The 24,567-nt window shown below is 42.8% G+C and overlaps 1 protein-coding gene across 1 annotated transcript in view; it reads left to right on the forward strand.

Moving 5' to 3' along the window:
- PKHD1 (PKHD1 ciliary IPT domain containing fibrocystin/polyductin) overlaps window positions 1–24,567 on the forward strand; it is a 1,769,028-nt gene that overhangs the window by 1,555,911 nt on the left and 188,550 nt on the right. The window contains exon 56 of the mRNA XM_078647366.1: window positions 5,352–5,480. Coding sequence (XP_078503492.1) covers window positions 5,352–5,480 — 129 coding nt within the window. The remainder of the gene's footprint in view (window positions 1–5,351; window positions 5,481–24,567) is intronic.

Consider the following 24,567-nt stretch of genomic DNA (forward strand, 5'->3'; position numbering starts at 1 on the left):
ATCGCTACTCAGAACGAAGTGCGTCAAGAACGTCACGGACGGTTTCGTTTAGAGGATGGACTTCTCGAAGCTGTTGGAAAAAGAGAGAATGTTGGCGCAAGGCTCAGAAGTGTTTCGTACAAAGTGTTTTCTATTTCAGATCTTTATGTTGTTCCTAACCGTTTCAATGCTACTGGTGGGTGGAGTATATTTTGGGATTCAATTATTATTACCTTCCATTTCACCTACTCCTCCTTTCTACAACCTGAATTTCGCTTCCACCGTTTCTCCACATTCTTTTCACTTACTGCCCCAACATGAGCAAGTCAGACGTGCGGAATTTAGAAACAATTCCTTTGTGCAACTTTTGCATCAGCATCAGTTGGTGGTAAATACTACAAATTGTTGGGTGTGTGGGCTAATGCCGCATACCATGGACAGGGGTATTCCATATTTGGTTCTCCCGTACAGCCCCCAAGGGTCAGTTCGGGCATTCCAAATCATGTTCCGTAGTGCACTAGATTCCTACCCCCATCGAGAGCCAGGCTCAGCAAGCTTTGGTCCTGGCCCGTATCATAAGTCTCTGGCGACAGCGATTGCTGATCTAGATAGAGACATTTTTGATGCTACGCTCATCCCAAAGGAGGAAGTGCAGGCCTACAAGTACCTTAGTGAGGCTGAGTATAGTATATCAGTGGGTGATAGACAGCTTAAGAGCTCACCTCCAATATGGATTGTACCTCACCTAGGCCACTTTTGTCTGCAAGGTCGTGGCCGAAATCCAAGAGCCCAGCTTGGGAAGAGTGCTTGTGTGGATACTTACGTTCTACCGATGCTTTCTTCCCCTGTCCTTCTGACTGCCAAGGGTACCTATTTTGTATGTTATGACCGAGCATATACGTGGTTACCACACGACTTCTCAGGTACCTGCTATATTGCAAATCTCTTGCCCCCGACTTTCACTGTTGCCGCCGACTATCACAAAACCAGAGTTCTGAGAGGTGTCATTAGTAAAGAGGATACTTCCGGTCAAGAAGCAGGAGACTTCTTCAAGGGTTTCCTACCGTTTTGGGGCCCTATGGTCAATAGCAGGAATCTGAGACAGTTAACTCGTGTAGTAGAGTCAACTGCTAACATAACTGCAAGTGCCCTTGGTAATCTGACAGCGGAGCTTCAAGCGGACAGGCTCATGATGTTACAGAACCGTATGGTTCTAGACGTTGTTCTAGCGGATAGAGGTGGTGTGTGTAAGGTCATCCATTCGAGCTGCTGCATATTCATACCTGATAACGCTCCAACGGTTTATCAAGCCATCTCCCAGTTGCACAAAATCTCGGAGTCCATACACGTGGACGAGGGAGATTGGACGCTTCTAGGATGGTTTTGGGGTCTAATGTCAACTTGGGGTTGGAAGATTCTGATGATTATAGGGGTTGTCATGACATTTCTGTTCACATGTTGTCTTTGTGTACAGTGTGGTCCTGCCTTATGTGGCCTTTGTGCTACAACGTGTATAAGAAGGCCATCTGTTTCCAGAGAGGCATTGATGGATAGAATAATGTTCCAGAAACACCTGAATGATCTGATGAATATCGAGATCGACTCTGATTTCGACTAGTGCTTGCCTACATGAGGGCAAAAGGAGCGTCTGAGGTTCCGTGAAAATCGTTACGGTGTTTTGGGCATTGCCGAATATGGACGAGTTTGGTATCTATGAACCGTAAATGGCGAGTTCGGTAAGTGTACGCGTTTTCACTACACTACCTGGCATGGTTCGCCTCATTTACGTGTTTCTACATCTGAACCCTTGGGTTCCATTTCGGATACGGCATCCATTTTGTTTCTTGCCCTCACGTAGTCAGTGAACAGGCAACTGTCCGCATCGTGACCTGTTAGTTCCCAAGCCATACGGAAGACGCATATTCCTTTCATGCGTCTTTATGACCGGAGGAATGACACTGCAGAGGCAAATGGCTCAGCTTGAGGGTAATCTTGTCGTACCGGCCTATTGTTTCAGCCATGCACGTGCTGAGATCAAGCTCTTTGATCCTATGATCATGTTTCCAATATTACCCCCACACTCTTTTCTTTAGGTGTGCCTGACTTCCTAGCAGCTGTTCTTGTCTCTTTACTCTTGCTCATTTACAACTCAAGTGGAATGTACCTAATGATGGGAAGATGTGCTTTTACAGTTGGAACTGGTGATGTTAATGTAATTATGTTCCGGGGTTCTGAATACATGAAAGCGATCCTTTTGAATTTTAGTGTGGGAACTGAGCTGTAACTTTTTGCTTACATATTGTGCAATGACAAGATCTTGTATAAAAGAGAGCGAACCACAAACACAATTTGAAGCAGACTCTTGGAACCTACACTCTGTTGTACTTCCCATGACTTTTGCATCCCTGCAGTAATAAACGCTGATCTTTGACGCCGAAGGAAGTCTCCCGTGTCTCTGTCTTTAGTGCGCCAGAACAGGTATCCCACGAAGGTTTTAGGTGTTGTTCCCTGGCACCGCTGGGCCTTAAATAGTCCCAGTCCTTCAGAGGGTGTTCCATTTAGTGAGCAGTACAGGGAAAAGTTAATTCTAGTTACAAATCACATGGTAGAACCTCTGAGATAGTAGTATCATCAATAGCAAGAGATCGAGTACAATAGACCATTCTAGAACTGTCAAGGAAGTGGAAAGACATGCTAGGCCTACCAATCCAAATCTGTTGTTAATATGTCAATGATTCTTTGATACGTTCTTCAAAGGAGCCGTATAAATATCGTATTATAAGATCTCTGGTGATTTTTGATTGGGAGTCGGCGGTTGAGTCAACTATTACCACTTTGGCTTCTAACACAGCCAGGTGCATGACAGAGTTAATGACCATAGTTGAATTGTTTTGTTCCTCTGATGATATAATAGCATCTTTCATAATGAAAGAAGGTTGGGCTTGAAAATCCTGCTTTTACTCTCTCACTAAGTTTGTGCATTTGAGTTGCAAATGGTTTCCTTTCTTCAGTGCATCTTTAGCAGATTGGATAATTTGATTGAGAGGTGCTTAGAGCACCAGGTGAATATTGGTACTGCATCCAAACAAAGTAACGGGTCTTAATGCTCAATACAGGGCTTCAGAACAGTTTCTTTAGATTAAAATTAAACGTTGAAACCCTAAAATCAAATGTCATGTTCATATGGGTCATGTTCATATGGATGTATTCAAAATCGAACTATTGAATAGAGTTGGATACGTTATATATTGCTGACAGCTATTTTTATTAGAATCAAGGACTCTTTATTTTGACTTGGTCCTTTTCTGTGTGACTGTTAAATTGGTAAAGATATGTGTACAACAGATCATAATCTATTATTTGGAAGCAATGGTGATACTGTTGTTATTCTGCAACATCTAAAACCTGAAAATACATTAATTTGGGCTTTATTTGTACAACATTTGGATGTAAGCTTGAGTTTATGACCAAATTTACCTTTTTTACACCTGCCAGAAATTAACAAAGGGATCCAGAAAGAGGTCAGAAGTTTAACGTGGGTGGAAATCTACATCATGGGTGCAAAGATATCCACAGCTGTAAATCCCACTCAAGGGGTAGGAAGTGGGCATTTTAAGGCATGGTATACCTTGAAAGTTTGTGGATGTCCACAAGCATGGACACTTTTCAGAATTCTCAAACTGTAATCCTGGCCCTTCCACCCTGGAAATAGTAGAATATTTACTCCAGCCCACGGCTGGCATAATTCCCATTACTCTATGGAAAGGAGAATGGATCACCCCCAAATTTGGTTGGCTGTAGGAGACTGGTCTGTTGGAGACTGGTCTCCTGATGTAAAAAAAAAAGAATTGCCCTGGGAGGAAAACAAACGTTTTCCCTGTTTGTGTAGTTCTCTGCCATGGCAAACTTTGTAGAGAGGGAATGCATTCCCAAATCTGAAATCGTGTCATTTCCCAAAGAAACCACATGAACCAGGAATACTCAAAGTATGGCCAGGGGCAGCATGTGGCCCTCCTGACGTTTTATGAGGCCCCCTCCTGAACAGCAGTACTGAACTGCTGTTTACTTGACAGAGGGCGAACATTCAAAAAGCTATAAATAGGCAAGCAAAAGACGCAAAGATGTCCTGCCCATTTTATCCTTAGGAATACCTTAGTACAGCAGATTAAATCACAGCATTGACAACATTTTTTGAAGTGGTCATTTCCAAACCTAAACTTATGAACATTCATGCCTCCCCTTCTGGACATCAATGCCATAAGTGAACCAAGAGGCAGTCATTTGTCAGGTGCACCCTCTGTGTGGCCTAGGTTAATGTTATTGGACCAACATTATCATTTAATAAATCAAACACAAGAGAAGGTTTTGTACAGCACACATCCGGAAGTCATGCACTTGAAGGTGCTCTGATATGTGGTAATAAAGAAAAAGGAGGCAATGTGAAATAAAACAATTGCCTAGAATCACACAGTTTAGTCAGTGAGGAAGCTGGGATTGATCCCAGATCCACTGGTTTCACACTATACTATGCAATCCACCCACAAGATGAGTATTGCTTTCCCTCCCACATTTTACATCAAAAGCGAATTTGTTATCATTATTTCGAGGTGCATGAGGGTAGTGTATAAGTGGCAGACAGAAGCCACGTGAAGGCTTTGTGTGTTGTCCGCACCATGTACATGTTTCGCTTTCCCCTACACCCACCTTGAGGCACCCCGATTCCCACCCTGCTGGCGTTGATGTGGCCCCCGGGCATGCCACAGACCATGGGCCTTATTTATGAAGGTCTTGCGCCACCGGTGCGTCACTTTTAAAATGGGAAAAAGTGACGCACCGGCGGCGCAAGGCCTTCATAAATAAGGCCCCATACTTTTTGTCCCCTAGAGAAATGTTTGCCGACGGTATGGACATTTGCACCAGGCACAGCTTTCCATTTGAATTCCTTGAAGTGGTGGGGGATTCCAAAAAGTTTTAAATCTGCAGCCGCATGCAGCAGTAAATCTGTGTTCTGCAAGTGCAGATATACCACTTTTTCATTAATAGGATCCTTTGTGTATTGTGGAAGAAATGCAAAATGGTATCTTCATGGAAACTTTTTTTTAATGACCACAAAATGATCTTGAAGAGTCTGTGAGCCTTCATGGCGTCTGCCCGGGTACTGGTTATTTTAACTCCTTGCCCATAGACATCTTTCACTAATTAGAAATGTTATTGCCCATTTGTATTATGGAAACATAGCAGCCTACTTTTTATTTTCTATGAAAGCACATGAGCAGTTATTTTCGAACACATTTTTACAAAATAAAATCTGCTTTAGCTTTGTGTGCCACACTTAAAAGTTAAATCTTCTCTTATTGTTCTCTCTTTCGTAGGACCCTCTCTGTCACCAAATGTTGTTTTAATGTGGTCTCTCCCAGAATCTTGGCAAGGCGTGGAGCCTGGATGGGGGGGCAGTAACTACAGTGTCCCATCTGAAGGAGATGATGTGATCATTTTACCGAGTAAGTCTGCGGATATTTCGAGTTTATTAGAGAATATAAAAGTATAAATGTAGATAGTATCTATAAAAACCAATGACTTGTAAATGAGCAGTGCCATCAAAATAATAAAATGTCAGATAATCACATGGGTCATAAGCTAACACATTCATGCTAGTGCTTGTGATGGGTTATGGAGTTAACATTTCTGTCAACGCTAATACGTTCTGGCGCATCCAAAATAATAGAGTCAAGTATCTACTAATAGCAGTGCTTAACTTGTAAAAGAAAATACGTGCCAGAACCCTCGGCAGGAGGTCACTGCAGTTTGCACCGCACATTGCCACTATGCTTACACGCCTACTAGCCATCACATTGCTACAGCTGTGACAATTCAGACTGTTTGAGGCCACCAAAGGTTTACTAATGGCTTGGGTGGCAGGTATTAGTTGTTTTTAATGTATATTGAATTAACAAAAAACGGAATTTCTGGCATCTTTAAACTGCACAAACAGCGCCACCGTGTGGCAGCTGTCATAAGTGCAGGTTCCGGCAATTAAGTGCTATTGGCGGCATTTAAGTGCTGGTGCCGAGCACCGGAACCCACTGGCTCAAAATAAGCACTGTGTAATAGATTTGTGTTTCAAAGACTAGAACTCTTTCCTGAGTGCTAAACCTCAGATACTTACCACTCAACCCTTTGTCACTACAACTAGGCCAATTATTTTCATCACTGCACCAATATTTTCAATGCTATCCAAGTAGACAACAATACCCAACATCTATACCAAAAGCTTCTCCTGATTCTAATTCAAAATGGCCAGTGCAATGCGGATATGATAGCACTATAAATATATTCTTCTAGATTAAAGGGAAGCTTGAACTATGTGGCAGTGGAGATCTTTGATAGTCCTTCTTATGGAGTTGGCGGGGAAGCACCTGTTCAGGTCATCAAATATCAGGCTTTAAAAGTGAGAGTTAGTGTACCGATACAGAGTATCAGGAAAAAACAGACCCTAGGAACAAACAGGCACACACAAGGCATCAGGGCTGGGACAGGAACAGGACAGAGAAGGCAAGACAACCTTAATGTGTACAGTATGGAAAAGGAACCAATGATGGACAAACAAACTAGGTTACCATTAGGGTTGTACACAGCTAACACACAGAATTTTCCACAGCTATAAGGAAACTGAACATCTCTGTGCAGATTACTGTTACATATAGTCATCCTGCAAACTCCAAAGGAAAGAGGCAGCAGAAGCTATTCTGTATCTGGACCATAAGGTACACACAAGGATTGTACTTACATACACAAGACAAGCTCCTCTGGGTCCATCTGGAGGGACAGTGAAGAGTCTAGGAAAATAGCAAAATCACAGTGCTAAAATGTAACAAAATCCTGGAGCCAACCCTTGAACAAAAGGTATATACATATACATAAGTGAGGGCAAAAAAGTATTTGTTAGATGCTTACAGGAACATGCATCAAGAAAAGCTTTTGCGAGTCCTTATTTGCGATTATTAAGGAATCGCAATTAAGGACTCTCAAGAGCCTATGCATGTAGGAATCGCTATTAAAATAGTGATTCCTGAACATTCCTTAATTGCGACTTGCATATTGCCAGTTACAATTAAGGAATGCCTTCACATTCATTCCTTGGCCCATAAGAATGAATGGGCGATTGCATGCGCAATTTGTGTGTACCAATAGGTCCCCACAAATTGTGCATGCAATTATGAGTGTGCACGGGTGTCCAAAGGACACCCTCTTGCACCCCTGCAATAGCTCTGTGCACACATGTTGCACACACACATGCCCCAAGGGCATGTGTGTGTAACCTACAATTTTCAAAGTTTTTGCAAATTACTCTCAAGTTCAACTTCATGGTAATTTGCGCCCCCTAGTAGTGAAATCTCTATTTTAAAGTGGTTCTTGCATTGCAAATTGCGATTCCTTAAATGCAGTCACAATTTGAGAAATCGCAACTAATTGCAAATTCTCAAATTGCGCGTGCCTTGAACCTTGATGCATTGCAAATGCACTTTTTGCAGGCGCAAACCGTTGATTTTGCGAATCGCACCATTTGTGCTAGCAAAAATGATTAATGCATATGCCTGTAAGTGTCCAAGAGGAGTAGCAGAGACAAAACAGCTGTGCTTAAACAAGCACGGATAGACTAAAGAAATTGGAATGCAAGCATAGGATTCACAAGCGAGAAGTGCAAACCTAGAGACCGAAGAGGGCTTGGCAAGCACTAGGAACCTAAGAGCTATATCAAATATTCAGGAGCAAACCATAATGGAAAAAAGTGGAGAAAAAACAAGGCAGGACAAGCACAAGGATACTAGGAATTTTAGCAAGCAAGAGAATGAACTGTAAGGACACAAGAGACTGCAATAAAAGAAACACAGGCAAAGGGCACCTAAAACAAGGAACAAAAACAAGACAAGTGAGCAGATGCAGCAGATACATGCGATGGGACAGAAACAAAAGGAATACACAAAGGTAAATAATAGCCAGAACAAAGGAATAAACTAGCAACAAGTTAGAAAGGGTGCAGGCCAGGATCTGCACCTGCTTGTGGCAAAGGCTGAAGAGGGAGTAAGCAAAAAGCAAAGCAGGGCTGGGATATAATCTACGGCCAGTTGCACAGAGAGTGGACGCAATCCCTGGCTGAGACAAAGAAGAAATTGGTCAAGAAAACAGGCAACAAGTTCCATTACACAAAGGTACAACCATAAATCCGTGAATAAGGAGTTTTAGGAAATAGCAACTTATGAGCATGTCCAGGCTGCAACAAGTCCAGGGCAGAATCACATGACGAGACTGCACACTAATAAGAGGTGTTTGTAAATCCATTCCCTCAAAGTTCCTGAAAGAGAGACTCCGGTACTGATGAGCAACAAGTATAATCATTTGCACAGTGGATGTCTTTGTAAATATGTGGTTGTGCATTGTGGGACCTGTAGTCCTTGAAAGTAAATGCAAGCTTTTCACTGTATCTGGGCTTAAAACAACAGACAGTCATATCAAGACTTTGGATGAGTGCTGCTGGTGATTATCAGGCTGCTGTTGATATGTGTACAATGCCATCCAGAAGCAAAGATACCGAGTCGTAATGATAAGGCATCAGAATAGGTTTATCAGAGTTGTATACACTAGGCAATTGCAATGTTTAGATTGGAGATGTGAAAATTTCAAAACAGTAAGAGAGAATTCTGATTTTCTTAGGGAACTGTTGGAGGGCTGTCATGCACAGCTTTCCGCCTTGACCCGCTGGAAACACAGAGCACTTCCTGTTTTTTCCTCTCTTGACTGCGCAAACATGGTTGCTGTCATGATCTTTCAGTTATGTCTATGGTCATTGTAAACCTATATGATGTGGTGCTTCTAGCCATGTGCTAGTGAGTGCATGTGCTGATAAGGCAGTTATTTATCTTTAACTTTGAAAGGCCTGCTACAGTGGTTTATTTATGTATGCATTTATGGTCAGGTGTTCATGTCCTTCTTTCCATTCTCTGTACTTGTACAAAAAGGGATTCTGCATCAGATTGGGGACGTTGTGGTGCATTCAAATGAGCGTGCTTGGTGTATTCTTTTACTTCTTTCTCTGTAGTCTCTTCTTCCTGTTGTTGAACAGGGTGAGTAGATGACTGAGCATGGTAAAGAGAAATATATGGAATGCCGTGCATAATTAGTGTTACAGAACATTATTAATACTTTGTTACGGGATTATACGAGAAGATTGCATCCAAGCAAGTCTCTTTTACTCGAATCCTTGCTCCATCAGCTCCACACCCCTTATATTCTCATAAAGACACCAACAACAGTGCCTGGTTGACTCATGACCGCGTTCATGTGAAATCTTGTGGGACTGGTACACTTTGTTGGCTAATAATGGGGAAATGTGGGAAGTGTTCTGTTGCTGGCAGCAGTTTCCTTCACTTGGAGTTGAATTGTTTCTTGCCTGTGACTATAGAGTGCAGAAAGCGTTCTTCCAAGCAATGCCAAAGTGAAAAAGGGCCTGAGAGTGAAGCCTCTCAAGGTTTTGATTGTGTCTCAGACTTTTCTCATAACATTCTGTTTCAGGTTGTGATAAAGTAAGAAATAACTTTTAAAACTTAATATGACCCCCAGCCCCTCTTCCTCAAAATACAGAAAACTGCCCTGTTCTGTTAGCGGGATCTGGAGCCTGAGAAGGACATGGAAGAGAGAGGTTGCTATGTCCAGGGTTCTCACCTTTCTGATGTTCCCCAGAACATATGTGACAAATTTGACTTTCAAATTCCTCGATGGTGGAGGACCTGTGTCAGAGAATGCAAGGAAGTGGACCGGACTATTTTTCCAATCCTTCATTCACAGCGTTATCTGCTTACTAATTTTCATGACAAGTTTCCATCCGTTGTTACGGCGGGCTCTTTGATGGGAGGACTGGCATCAGAGGGCATAGAAATGTCTCAGGAAGCTCACCTTCTGATGCTGTTGGTAAGACAGTAGAGGCTGCAATTAAGCTTTCATATTGGGCTTCTAATTTTGCAGTCAAGGCTAATGCCTATGCAACCAATGCGGCTCAGTCTTTGCTGTGATGTTTCCATGCTTTGGCAGAAGGCTTGAAGCTGGGAGATGGCTGGTTGACTGTCTGTCTTTGATAGAGCAACAGGTCCAATTTCTTTCTGACTTTTTCTCAAGTTATCTTTTTGTGGCAGTATCTGCCTCTTCTAAATCAGCCTGACATCATAGCTGGATGAGGTCCTGGAGAAATCATACTTCACAAAAGGGGCTTTGTTCCATTTACCTTTCATTGGAGCTTAACCCTTTGAATCTCAGCTCAAATATGATAACACCTGCCATGAGTGGTAGAGGTTTCAGCACTTCAGACTGTTCTTCAACTTGTAGGTCAAGGAGCCTTTCTAGCGCCTCTGGATCTAAGAGATGCTTACCTCTCTATTCTTAATCGTCCAGAACCTTATCAATGTTCATATGTTGCAGGGTAATGGGACTTCATTATCAGTTCCCTGTTTTACTTTTTTAACTGCTGTCAGTCCCTAGATTTTTCACAGAAGTCTTCCTATTCATTCAGCCTTGGAAACGTTGCTAAGATCCTCAGTTATAGGACTTTATTAGCAATTCCAAGTTCTGCCTTTTGGACTCACTTCAGTCCCAAAACTTATCATGATAGTGCTGGCTCTACTGGTGGGTATTGTACTTTTTAGATGCATTCTAGTATTCCCTTGTCTAGATGACTGGTTAATTTGTGCCTCTTTTTCTAAGGGAGTCAACACTGTTCTACAGGTGTGCTGATTTCTGTAGTCCTCTGGACTCATTCTGACCTTCTCCAAGTCTCATCTGATCCCATTTCAAAACCTCCAGTTCATTCATGTGAGGATTTTTCAGGGCGAGGTGTTCGGGGCTGTTTGAGGGTTCCTGGTGACATGGCAGCCTGTTTTTACTAGATCCCTAGGCATGTCTTCACCTTCAGCTTGTGGTTCATCACTTGCTTCAACACTGGATTCCATCTTATGTAAACTACATGACTCTGATTCCAGTGACTGCACAAATTTGTCACGACTTGTAATAGTGGCTGTTTTTTGCTTCAATGTCGAAAGGAGATCCCCTGCCCCCTCCTCTTCCTATTATCATTACAACAAAGCTTCCTGTTATCAGAAAAAGGAGTGGGGGGGCATTTTGGTCATTCAGTCTTACCAGGACCTTTGGACAGCAGATGAGCTTATGGCTTCTTCCAACTGAAGAGAGGTGGTGGCCATTCACTGGGCTCCTCTTTCATTTGCTAGTCTCCTCAATGATCAGGCAGAAAGAGTCCAGACAGACAATAACATTGCAAAATTGTACATAAATTGCCAAGGGGGAGTAAGAGAACCGGAATTGCAGCTCTTGCTTAAATGACTGGATCCTGGTCATAAAACATTCTTCATTCTTTGCAGCAGAATATATTATAGGGAAGGAGAATGGGAGTACAGATCATTGGAGGAGAGTGTGTCCATCCTCAGTCTACATAAGCCTGTGCTCTTGTCTTTTGCAAGCAATAGTGGAGAGGTTTGGTCCTCCTTGGCTGGGCTTGTTTGTACAGTCCAAGACATACTGCTTTCTCACTCGTGCTCTCTTGTCCCATCTCAGTGGAATATCAATTACAAGGCCCAGAGCTCTCCTATATGCCTTTCTTCCATTTCTGCTCCTTGTTAGGGTTCTCAGGAAGTTCAGAGTTGACCAAGCAGAAGTTCTTCTCAGGGTTTCATGTTGCCCATGGAGAACATGGTATCCTCTGCTCCTCCAACTGTCAGCTCACCCATCTTGGCAGTGGCGTAGCAAGTTCAGGTGGTACTCGGTGCGGAAAATTTCTTGTTACCGCTGGCTTGACTAAATGCCAAAATTATGTGTTTAAAACACATATTTTTGCCATATTGTCACCCCCTCAGTGATAATACTTGTCACCCCAGGCTTGCCAAAATGGCAAAAATATGTGTTTAAAACACATATTTTTGCCACTTTGTCACCAACCTCAGTGATGATACCCGGGGTGGCCCACACCCACCACACCCCCCACCCCCTTCCTACGTCACTATATCTTGGTTGTTGCTGACACCTCCATCCTCTCTGTGTGGTCTTATCTATTTCTATTGAGCAGTCCAGGCATCCAAGTACTCTTAAGCTGTACGCTCTTCATTGGAGACACTTAGACTCTTAGTGTTCAGAAAAATGTGAGATCTTCTTCCCATGAAACACTATAGCCTTACAGCCCACTGTAGTGTGCTATACTGGCTATTAAAGGCCAGCTCGAGGGTTAAAGGCCCAAGCCGAAGACGAGTGCCTTTTACAAGGGAGCGAGACTTTAATGCTAATATAGCCCACCTACTGAGGGCTATTAGGACATTCCGCCACTAGAGGGCAGAATGTTCTAGCAAAGGTATTGCGCAACCCGAGGGGTTTGCGTGAGCTGTTGTTGTGAACAAAGTCTGTGAGGACTTTGTTCACAAAAACAGCTGTGAACGACAACTTTGGAATTTTGGAGCTCCGGGCATCTATCGGCCATTAGAATCACGATACACTCCATTGTTTTCAATGGAGCTCCCAACATTCCAATGTTCTAATAAGGGTTATAGAGTTCTAATAGGATGATTTTTTGCGGGTTTGAACTGTTTCCATCCTTACTTATCGGTGGGCTTGTATTCACGTTCTTAAAGTCTCCGAGCTTCAATTGTTTTAGGTTTCAGTTTCTCGAAATTTGAGGAATTTTTCTCCCATAGACATCCATCCAGTTGTTCATTCACCTTTCCCTTAGCTGGATTTATTCTAGGCCCCTCAGTGTCTTCCACATGAGACCATGGAATCAGTGCCTGTTACGTTTTTGAAAATAAGAGGTTTTTTTTGTGGTAGTCATTACATCTGGTGGTTATTTGCCATGATCAGTTTCTTCTATTTTTTCCCAGACAAGTTAATGTTTCGTTCTTCTCCAAACATAATCTCCACTTTTCATTGTTTACAAGACCTGGTTCTGCCAGTATTTTTCCCTTTCCTTTTTATGATGAGGAACTTCAATTCCATACTTTTGTTTATAGTTTGCTTTAGATCTATTTGACCAGATCAGCATCCTTTCTTCAATTCAATTAATTTTTTGTCACCTTGGTAAGCTGGTAAAGGAAGGTATCTTAACATAAGTTCTCGATTTTCTTGACATATCAAGCATTGGGTATGACTCCACCGGGACGGGTGGAATGTCCTTTTATCAGGGGAATTTGCCCCGCCTCTGCAACATTTAATAGCATTTGATACATATTTACAAGGCTTCTCCCAACACATTTATTTTCAAAATAATATTTTGTATTATAGACTGACCATGAGAGATATATCCTCTGCTTCTTTTCGGTCAAATGTTTTGAAAATTGTGCACATGAACTGCACTTTTTAAAATCTAATTATAATATTTTTTACTGGCCCAACTAGTAAACTTTTTCGGGGTGCATTAACTTTTTGTTATTATGAGTGTTCGAAATATAGCAACTGTCCCTAATAACAACGTAATTTATGGGTCGAGAAAAATGAGTGAAGAGGTATTGCTCTGGTTATCTACTGGTAATCTTATGACTATGAGTCCTAGTCTCCCTGGTTGCAATCTTTAAATTCCCCCCCCCCTTTCCCATTTTGTCTCTTTTTTTTTTTACTTTGAGCACTATTCGTGAAAATTTCCAGTAAGTAATCCAAGGGTTGGTTGCAATCTTTAAATTCCCTCCCCCCCTTCCCACTTTGTCTCTCTTTTTTTTTTTTTTTTACTTTGAGCACTATTCATGAAAATTACCGGTAAGTAACCCAAGCGTTGTCATATGCTTGTTAAATGGATCTCAGTGGGTATCACAAGCAAAGGTTAGACGAAGCACAGAGTTGAATGCTCAACACTGCGCGAAGGAGCTGGAGTCATAACTCCGGAAATCCCCGGAATCCCATTTGTCGGTGTCACTTTACGTGTCATCGGAGGCTAGTTCCAGTCACAGTGACACGACATGCGCAGCGTCGCCTGCTCTAAGTGACTCACCTGTTTAAGTCCCCATCTCCCGCCCAGAACACTCGTCTTTCACCACCTACGCTAAAACTGACAGCCAGGCGCATTAACCCCCCAAACTCCACACTGAAGACATTTATTATGTCAGGCCTGACATTTCTGATACAGCTCGCGCCGCAGCCGCCCTGAATGAAAACACGTCCTAATTCTGAGTGGTGGAATGATGTTTTGAAGGGAAAAAAGATATGACATCATGTAGCCGCCGGCAATTTCTTTTTCCTTTTTTGTGCGGCGGGGCCCGCGCTGTTATTCATTTGCTGTTTTTCTTTGAACTTTCTCTGTTTGAAGAGATGAATGCCAAAGTAGTGTATCTCGCATAATGGTGCCAGTGTTGGGCCCGCTTTCGTTGACTGGCGTGCTATGATGTTTTATAGAGAGCGGGTTCGGATCAAAGGCACGTCACGTCGGTGGCGCAGTCATTAGCCCGCGCGCCGAACACTGCACGCTCACTTGCAGCCGGCGGTACACCTGTGAATTAAGGGCTTAAAGCCGGGTTTTCACAGATCTTCTCTGAGGGCAGAGAGTGTCACTTGCCAACTGCCTTCCCTCCTCGTGAGGGCTTCTTTTCCTTCTAATTTGAAAGAGAGAATTCAGATGATGGTGGGTTGGGAAACACCATTTCACTGATAAACAAGCATTGGCAAAGCTAATTTGGGGTTTGCCAATTTTTTATTTATTTTTATGGTTTTGTAATTTTTTTTAGTTTTGTAATGTTTTTGTAAAATTATTTCAAAACACATTTTATCTTGAGTTAATCAAAAAAGTAGACGCAGGGACAGTAGTCCGTGGCACTGAAGTGCACTAGTTTTTCTATGTTATGTTATATTGATTTGTATAGTGCACTAATCACCCAAGAGGGTATCCAGGCACTTGAGCACGTGTGTAGTTTGTGGTCACTAAGGTGCTTATATGAAGAGCCAGGACTTCAGCTTCTTGTGGAACTCAAGAAGTGAGGAGGAGGCTCTGATGTGTTGAAGGAGGTTGTTTCATGCCTTCGATGCGATGTAGGAGACTAAACAACCTCCAGTTTTGCTTTAGTGGATGCTGGTAATGTGTGTGAGTGAGAGTGTGGCAGTGCATAGCTGTCAAGTGGGTTGGTGAAAGTGTATGCGGCTGTTCACAGTGTTGTGTAGGGCTTTGTATGTGTACATGAGAGGTACACATTGTGCAAGAGCAGAATTCCATCCCCCACAGTGAAGTTAGCCAGTGACTGAAGTGGACCGACCCATTGCCTCGTGCTGTATGCTGTACAGTGGCGTAACAACACTTGAGCAGGCCCTCCCCTGCAAAGTACAAGAAGGGCCCCCCTCGGGCTCACTCATGAGTTCCCTGGGGAGGGTACTGTGCTGATGGGGCTCCCTGGAACCCGGTGCCTCCCCGCACTGTGGGAGATGTGGATCCTTTGTTACGCCACGGATGCTGTAGTGGTTACCAATTATTGGAGAGAACTGGTTGAAAGCCACTATAAGTCAGTTTATTATATATATGACATTCATATATCAACGTACGCATAGTAATCATCTATAGATTCAGTCAGCTTTGACAGTAGAATGAAGAGGTATGGGCTGGAGTCTGAAAGTAATATAACTGATCAAATTGATTGAGCACACTCAGTATTTTACTATGATTTATCAATGACACAACATTTATTTATTTATTAGTGAACCAAATTAAGATACAATGCTTTTTACTAATTATACTACTTGTATCTAAACACATGATTAAGATGAAACAAATACTTTTACTATGTCTATCATTTTGCACGTCCAATGAATGTCGTTACGTATGCACTTGTCACTTTAAATTTGAAAAGTTCTGTCTTACCTGTGTCATGTGATCAAGGCTCGTACAGAGCCGAAACGTTATGGCGGCACAAGCAATAAAATAACTAAAGACTGCAATCTTGGTCCGTGTCCTTGTTTGCAGCGCAAGCATAACCACGCGCAGTTTTGTGTATATATATATGTATATATATAGCCTTCAAAATACGAGCGAACTGTTAACTTTAAAGGTGTTGTTCTAACCCTGCAAATAACATTGTATCTTGAACTGAAATGACTTAAGGGAAACCGTCTTTCAGTTATTCAAGAATGGAGGGTAGACTGTGTCATTTAAACAGTGCACCTTGGGAACTGTAGTGATTTGGGACCACACGTGATGGGTGTGGCCTGTGACGGCGTATAAATCAATTGCGCCAGAGACTCCCGTATGCAGCTCATAACCTGTGATCAAGACTACCGATGTAGTTGAAACGCGTTAGGATGAAATAATTTGGCTGCTGCATAAAATAAAGAATACCTGTGAATCCTGGAATCTGGCCGGGCGTACTTCTTTTAATAAGGAGGATGTGTGTTGAATGTTAATTGGAGGTGGTTCGCCCCCAACGACCTGGCCGCCCTGATATGTGTCCATGCTCTTGCGGATCAAACATGTGGCATTTAATTTGGAGAGCAGGACCCGCCCGCAACCCTCGGAAGGCAGCACGGAGTATCCCAGCAAGCACAGCGTGATCTAGCGAACACTTGCCAACAGAGGAGTTTGTAAGGCGTGGGATGGTGAAGCACACTTGTGAGTCACGTCGGATTGCAGGCGGCAGGTATCTGTGAACATTGTGAAGTGCAACAGCAGCCTTCAAAATACGAGCGAACTGTTAACTTTAAAGGTGTTGTTCTAACCCTGCAAATAACATTGTATCTTGAACTGAAATGACTTAAGGGAAACCGTCTTTCAGTTATTCAAGAATGGAGGGTAGACTGTGTCATTTAAACAGTGCACCTTGGGAACTGTAGTGATTTGGGACCACACGTGATGGGTGTGGCCTGTGACGGCGTATAAATCAATTGCGCCAGAGACTCCCGTATGCAGCTCATAACCTGTGATCAAGACTACCGATGTAGTTGAAACGCGTTAGGATGAAATAATTTGGCTGCTGCATAAAATAAAGAATACCTGTGAATCCTGGAATCTGGCCGGGCGTACTTCTTTTAATAAGGAGGATGTGTGTTGAATGTTAATTGGAGGTGGTTCGCCCCCAACGACCTGGCCGCCCTGATATGTGTCCATGCTCTTGCGGATCAAACATGTGGCATTTAATTTGGAGAGCAGGACCCGCCCGCAACCCTCGGAAGGCAGCACGGAGTATCCCAGCAAGCACAGCGTGATCTAGCGAACACTTGCCAACAGAGGAGTTTGTAAGGCGTGGGATGGTGAAGCACACTTGTGAGTCACGTCGGATTGCAGGCGGCAGGTATCTGTGAACATTGTGAAGTGCAACAGCAGCCTTCAAAATACGAGCAAACTGTTAACTTTAAAGGTGTTGTTCTAACCCTGCAAATAACATTGTATCTTGAACTGAAATGACTTAAGGGAAACCGTCTTTCAGTTATTCAAGAATGGAGGGTAGACTGTGTCATTTAAACAGTGCACCTTGGGAACTGTAGTGATTTGGGACCACACGTGATGGGTGTGGCCTGTGACGGCGTATAAATCAATTGCGCCAGAGACTCCCGTATGCAGCTCATAACCTGTGATCAAGACTACCGATGTAGTTGAAACGCGTTAGGATGAAATAATTTGGCTGCTGCATAAAATAAAGAATACCTGTGAATCCTGGAATCTGGCCGGGCGTACTTCTTTTAATAAGGAGGATGTGTGTTGAATGTTAATTGGAGGTGGTTCGCCCCCAACGACCTGGCCGCCCTGATATGTGTCCATGCTCTTGCGGATCAAACATGTGGCATATATATATATATATATATATATATATATTGTGGCTCCAAACACCGATACCACGAGTCACTCTTAATAGCGGGTGCTGTCTCCGTGGCGGTGTTCCACGGAAAATATCACGGCTCCGATTCTTCAATTAATCCCGTCCGGGTTAGAAGAAAATAGCACTCACGGGGTTCTCATTTCAGTAGAAATTTATGTTATCAAGAACAAACGCGTTTCGGGATGAAATCCCTAAGTCAGTGTTATCACTAAACGCTTTGCACTGCGCCATTTTAAACATACATTAAGGGTAATTGCCACGGAAATGGGACTCCAAAACGCGCTCGTTTTTACGCACCATCTTGAAGCATGCATTTCATGTTAGACGAACCTTCTCTAACATAATTCATTTTCCTTGCTATGCTGTTAGCAAATTATCATGCCCTGTATCGACAAAAATGTAACAGCGGGAATGCAACCTACTGTTACCACCATAATACAAGCCCATAATAGATATTGCCTGAAAACATTTATCCAAAGAGGCGATGTGGTAAATCCTTAAACCATCGCAAACGATACTTGTCGGTCGTCAAAATATCAAATATACATTACAATTGTCCATCTTGCCGTGTATCGGCATTGGCAGCCTCAAATATGGCCGCAAAAAACTCATCATAATAGGCAACGTTCAGGCAAACAACATAAACGGGCTTATAACATTCCTCTGACCCAATATGACTAATCCCAAATGAAGCATTTCAAATATCACTTATACCAGTCTTCATATATGTTCCATATTTACAGTGCTGTAAGATGTTATATTTACCACATATTTCATACATTTTCGAATTCAGCATCTCCTAATTCATGATTCATGTTACATTATAATTAGCCCAAATGAGAGGACAATTCTTCCCCAATGTTCAAACCCCCCGGTGCCTTGGTCTCTAAATCAATTATATAACGAGACTCCAGTCTTCTGAGTGTCTGTAATTTATTACCACCACGTGGGCTATCTGGGACACAATCTAAGCAAAAAAATCTTAAAAGGTCCCTATTGCTGTCATGTTTGATGGCAAAATGCCGGGCTACCGGATAAGAGAAATCTCTATTTGCTATTGCTCGCATGTGCTCTAGCATCCTTAGTTTTACTAAATTAATGGTGCTGCCAACATATCGTAGTTGGCAAGGACATACTAAGCAATAGACAGCATGATCTGTATGGCATGACATGAATTTACCTATCCTCTTGCCCCCTTTACAACCTTTTACATCAAATGACAGAGTTCTTTTGCTGGCTACGCAGGCTTTGCACTTCCCACAATGGAAGAAACTTTTGCCTCCTTCAATGTACCCTTCTTTCTCTCTATTGGTTTTAAGTGGCTCTGAACCACGTAATCACGTAGAGATCTCGCTTTCTTAAAAGTTATCAGCGGAACAGCTGGTATATCTGGGCCGATGAGCTGATCAGTTTTTAAGATGTGCCAGTGTTTTGTCAATATTGATCGCAGTTTAAAGGAATTGGCTGAATAAGGTGTAATCATACGAAATTTGCCATCAATAATGGGACATGTCTTTTTCGTAAAAAGAGAACTTCGGGGAAGTTTCCTCACTCTACTCAGGGCATTCTGTAAAAGATTCTGTTTGTATCCTCTATTAGAGAATCTGTCCATACTCTCTTTGGCTGCCTTTTCAAAGTCTTCGTCTATGGTACAGTTACGTTTTAATCTAAGAAGTTCCCCATAGGGGATGCTATTTATAAGTCTCCGGGGATGGCTACTAGAAGCGTGTAACACACTGTTACCCGCTATGGGTTTGCGATATAGTTGAGTATAGATTTTCCCTTCTCTCACACCCACTTGTAGGTCTAGATAATTGACCCTTTCTCTACTCACTTCCCCCGTGAACCTCAGATTACAATTGTTGTTGTTAAGCATAGAAATATACTCTTTGGCCTCTGCCACAGGCCCATCCCATACTAGGAACAAGTCATCAATGTACCTGCACCAAGCAACCACTTTGTTGTTCCAAGTGGCATTCTCAGAGGCCCAGGCTACCTGCTCCTCCCACCAGCCAACGAATAAATTTGCGTAGCTGGGGGCGAAGCAGGAGCCCATCGCCGTGCCAGATAACTGCCTGTATAAATCTTCCGGAAAAAGAAATATGTTGTGATGCAGGCAGAAATCAATAAGTTCAAGCAGCATCTTATTATGCATGGCGTATTTTAGTTCTCTTTTGTTCAAAAAATACTCCACAGCAAAAAGGCCTCTTTCATGCTCAATGCATGTATAGAGACTGGTTATGTCTAGAGTCACAAAAACATAAGTAGGTTGCCAGTCTAGATTTTCCACTTTTTCGATAAAATCAGTAGTGTCCCTGATATAGGATTTCAATGAAAGTACAAAGTCAAACAGGTAATGGTCCAGGAATTTCGAGAAATTTTCAGTTAACCCCCTATCGAAGAGATGATCGGTCTCCCTGGGGGATTATCAATGTTTTTATGTACTTTCGGGAGGTGGTAAAACGAGGGCAGTATCGGGTTAACAGTTTTTAGAAAAAGATACTCCTCCAATCCGATCATCTGCTTATCATGCCATTTTTTTAGTAAGTCATGTAACATGTTAATACTTGCAAGATAATCCCTCTTGGTTATTACGGCGTAGCAGGTATTGTCTTCCAATTGCCGCATGGCTTCGATCACATATTGCTCTCTCGACATGATTACAATATTTCCTCCTTTGTCGGAGGGTTTGCAAACAATAGAATTGTCCTCCGACAGTCTTTTGATGGCCAAACATTGTTCTTTTGAGATGTTGTGAGATATCTTTTGGAAATTTTGTTTCGTCCTCATGATCATCAGATCCCTGATGACTGCATCTGAGAACGTGTCGATTGCATCTTTTGCAGTACGAGGAACACATTTCGACATTAATTTCAACCCACTGTTGGGCGATTCCTGATCAATTTCTATATGTGCCAGTCTTTGTGTCAGAGTGTTTGTCGTACTGCTTGTCTCTGAATGACCCTCTGATCTCAGGTTCTGCAACACCTCACATGCGGTCAGATCATTGACGATTAGGAGGTCGGTATCTTTCTTGGTGGTTCTCAAATGTTTCACTTCTTTAGCAGTTGGTTTGACCTTAAAGAATTTATGTAATTTGATCTTTCTAATCAATTTATAAAGATCGATTCTAGTCTGGGTATACTCCATGTTGGTATTTGGGCAAAATGTGAGACCCAGTTTCAGAACGGATTCTTCTTCAGATGTCAAGACTCTCTGGGATATGTTCACTATGGTGAGATGGTCGGATGAAGCTACCATCTCCCTCTCCTCTGGCTCCTTGTTTACAAAAGTTTACAAAAGGGGATGATGGACGGAGCGTTTGAGCAAATCAAACACTCACACCCAGTCAACTGATCTGGGTTTAATCCATCACCATTCTTTAGCCCACTAAGCCACCCCATTTCAGACATGGCTATATGCAAATCAGTCTGACCCTGTGCCTCATGGGAACAGTCCAGTCCGAACTGCCAAGCGAAGTCTTCCCTGGACCGGAAACAAGCATCCTGGGACCGGTTTCGGATTCATAATCCTCATCAGCCAGGCCATCTTGAATCCAGTGGCCAAGTGAACAAGGGACTCACGTCTGAGCATACCCTGCCACGCTTAGGGTGAACAAAGCGTGGCATGGCTTGGCAGTTCGGGCTGGACTGTTCCCATGAGGCACAGGGTCAGACTGATTTGCATATAGCCATGTCTGAACTGGGGTGGCAGAGTGGGCTAAAGAACGGTGATGGATTAAACCCAGATCTTTTGACTGGGTGTGAGTGTTTGATTGGTTCGGATGCTCCGTCCATCACCACCCCCTTTTGTACCACTTTTAAAAAGTTGGCATTTTACTGTCCTTAGCTCTTTTGTGACTATAGGCTGTCTTGAGTAACGTGACTGGGTATAACTGACAGTTAGACTTTGTGAATTCCTCCCAGATGGTCACAAAATTGAGGAATTGGGTGTGCCTTTATGGGCCATCTGCTGGCAGGATGAGGAGGCGGCGCTGAGCACAGCCCCATATGCCACTGAATAGTGAGTGATTTGCCCTCACACAAAGGACATATCACCTGTAGTTGTCACTAGAGTCAGCATGGAGCCAGGGCAGGGGGGTCAGGTAATTCCATGCACTTCAAAGCCACCTATTAGAAGCTTCTCCCACCTTTCAGAAGGAGGGCACCAGGGTGTAAAATAGTACCTCAGACACCAACCTTTCAGTACACCTCTAAACCTGTTGATATTCTGCCAGCAAAAAGTACTGTTGTGCTGCTGAAAGGACTACCACTCTGCTGAACTGTGGCTCATTTGAACTACTGGCCTGCTGCCTACTCTGCTGCCTCCTTGCCTGAGGGAAGAGAAGTGGACCTGCACCTTCAACCTTGAAACCAGGACAACAGAGTAAGTGCAAGGGTTCACCAGTCCCTGAACCCTGCTGAAGTGTGTCCTCACCCACACGTTTTGCCCCCTGGTCCTGGACCCTTGGTGTGACTCTGAGAACTGTATTTAAGTTTTTGGGCGGTTCACGAACGGGCCTATCTGCACCAAGGCCTCACCACTCGCACCGTGATTCAACATGTAGTTCCAGCAGCTGCAGTCAACCTGAAAGTGTGACTTCGATCTGATCCAGTGCAACCAGATTTCCATAGTTAGAGCTTTATCTTTTTTGCTGCTATGTCTACCAAAAATCTTTGTTCATATCTCCAACTCTGCTGAATGGATTTTTGTCTTTTTGGTATCAAATAATTTATTTAAAATTATTTCATTGTTCTAAATTGGTGTGGGATTTACCTGGTGTGGTTTTTTCACTTAATTACTGTTTGTGTGGTGCATAAATACTTTATACATGGCCTCTAAGTTAAGCCTGACTGCTTTTTATGCCAAACTACCCACAGGTTGGCAAGCACAGGTTTATTTATTGACTTTTTGAGATTCATCCTGCAAGGGATTGTGGCTGTTGCTTGACCAGGGCTCACACCCCAGTCAACTAGCAACCCAATTTCTCACAAAGGGGAGTTTAAGGCTTGGCAAAGGGGGTTATATTGCCAAGTCAAATTGACAGTTTAAAACTAAATTCAGGCTGCAGTGGCAGGCCTGGGACATATTTAAGGAGCTACTTGGGTGGCACAAAAAGTGTGTGGCACAGTAATTGCTGCAGTCTCACTGGTAGCATTTAATTGACAGAACCTGGGTTTATGGTACACAACTTTACTAAGTACTTATGAGTAAATTAAATATGCCAATCACGTTTATGCCAAATTTACCATGTTTTAGGAAGATCGCACAAACACTTTTGCACAAGTTAGCAGTGGTTAATTGCACAGAGTCCTAAGGGCAAAAAAAAAACGAGTGGAGCAAATATAGAAGGGATGAGTGCAAAATATTAGGGAGTGACCCTGCAGCGAGGACCAATACCAACATTACTATATTATTTGTATGCCCTGTACTGGTGTATGTTGAGCTATAGAATGCAAGAGCTGCTCTTACTGTAGTCATAGTGAAACATTTAGGTTTTTGATGGTACCACGTGGCACAGTGTTCCTCAGGATTTCTTTTTAGGCCACCAGAGCCAAGGCCAGACTGGCTGTTCTGTTTCCACTTGAGGATAGAAGTGTGGGGGCGTTTCTGTTACTGAGGGCTGTTTGTAGCAGTGCAGCGGTGCAGCAGTTTTAAACGCACCTGCTGCAGAGTTCCTTGAACATCCAGCACTTTTCAGGCAATAATTAAAGCGTCAAGATAGCTGTGATTAATGTACCTGGTGGAGAGAGTTCAGAGGATTTGTCTGGTTGCAGTTTTAACTCATGTAACATAGCTCAGAGTGTTGATATGCCTGCTGCAAAAAACATGTACCATGCAGATCACTGAACAGTATTTTATGTGCATACCTCACTGGGTTACTGCTTTTGTTGTGAAATTCTTATGTTACTGTGCGATTAATAAGTTACGATCGTAATCTAGCACAGTGGCTATAAACTACCGTCAAAGAGCTACATGTAAACTGCGTAGTACAGAATATAAAGTGATGTTTTTCCCATTCTTTCATATCCTAATGTTGCTAAAAAGGGTTTGTTTGGGTAGGATTACATTCTTATTAGTAAAGCCAACTCTAATTACTGTGTAATGTTCTGAATCACGAGTTTGTGCTTCTCCAGACCAAGCACTCTTATAGAACCCCGTCCAAATGTATGAAATGTGAATCCTGCACCTTAAAGTCCCCTTTGTCATATGTAACATATTATATACACTGATTTACACACATACGATTTATTACCTCTTTATGTATGTAATGTAAAGTGCCCTGACACCCTACACTGGTAAGAGAGACTCTATAAAACAAATGAAATACATGTGATAGAGTGGCAATGGAGTGATGAGAGGGACTGTTGGAGGGTGATAGTAAGGGAATCTTTCAGAGCCCCAACAAAGATTGTTGTTTTCTGGTGCAAAGGAAGGTCATAATTTACTATGCTTTGAAAGCTGATACAATTTGATATATAATGAAACATGTGTTGCTATTTTGTATCAAATTGTCTTGGGGGAATCCCTCGAAAGCCCCTCGGACTGGTCATACTCGCTTTTGCGCTGTGTACTGTACAGGTGCCTGTCTGACAACATTTGCCAGGGCTGCTTTGGTTCCCAGTCCGGCCCTGGTCAGAGCACTTTGCCAGAGTGGTCATCTTGCTTGATGCCTCTCTTGTGCCCCCCATTACTTTCAAACATAGCATGTGATATATTAAGGACATCTCTGTGAAACATTCTTTATATAATGGAGGGCATA

The sequence above is a fragment of the Lissotriton helveticus genome, chromosome 6, assembly GCF_964261635.1.
Source record: "Lissotriton helveticus chromosome 6, aLisHel1.1, whole genome shotgun sequence".
NCBI classification, from domain to species: Eukaryota; Metazoa; Chordata; class Amphibia; order Caudata; family Salamandridae; genus Lissotriton; species Lissotriton helveticus.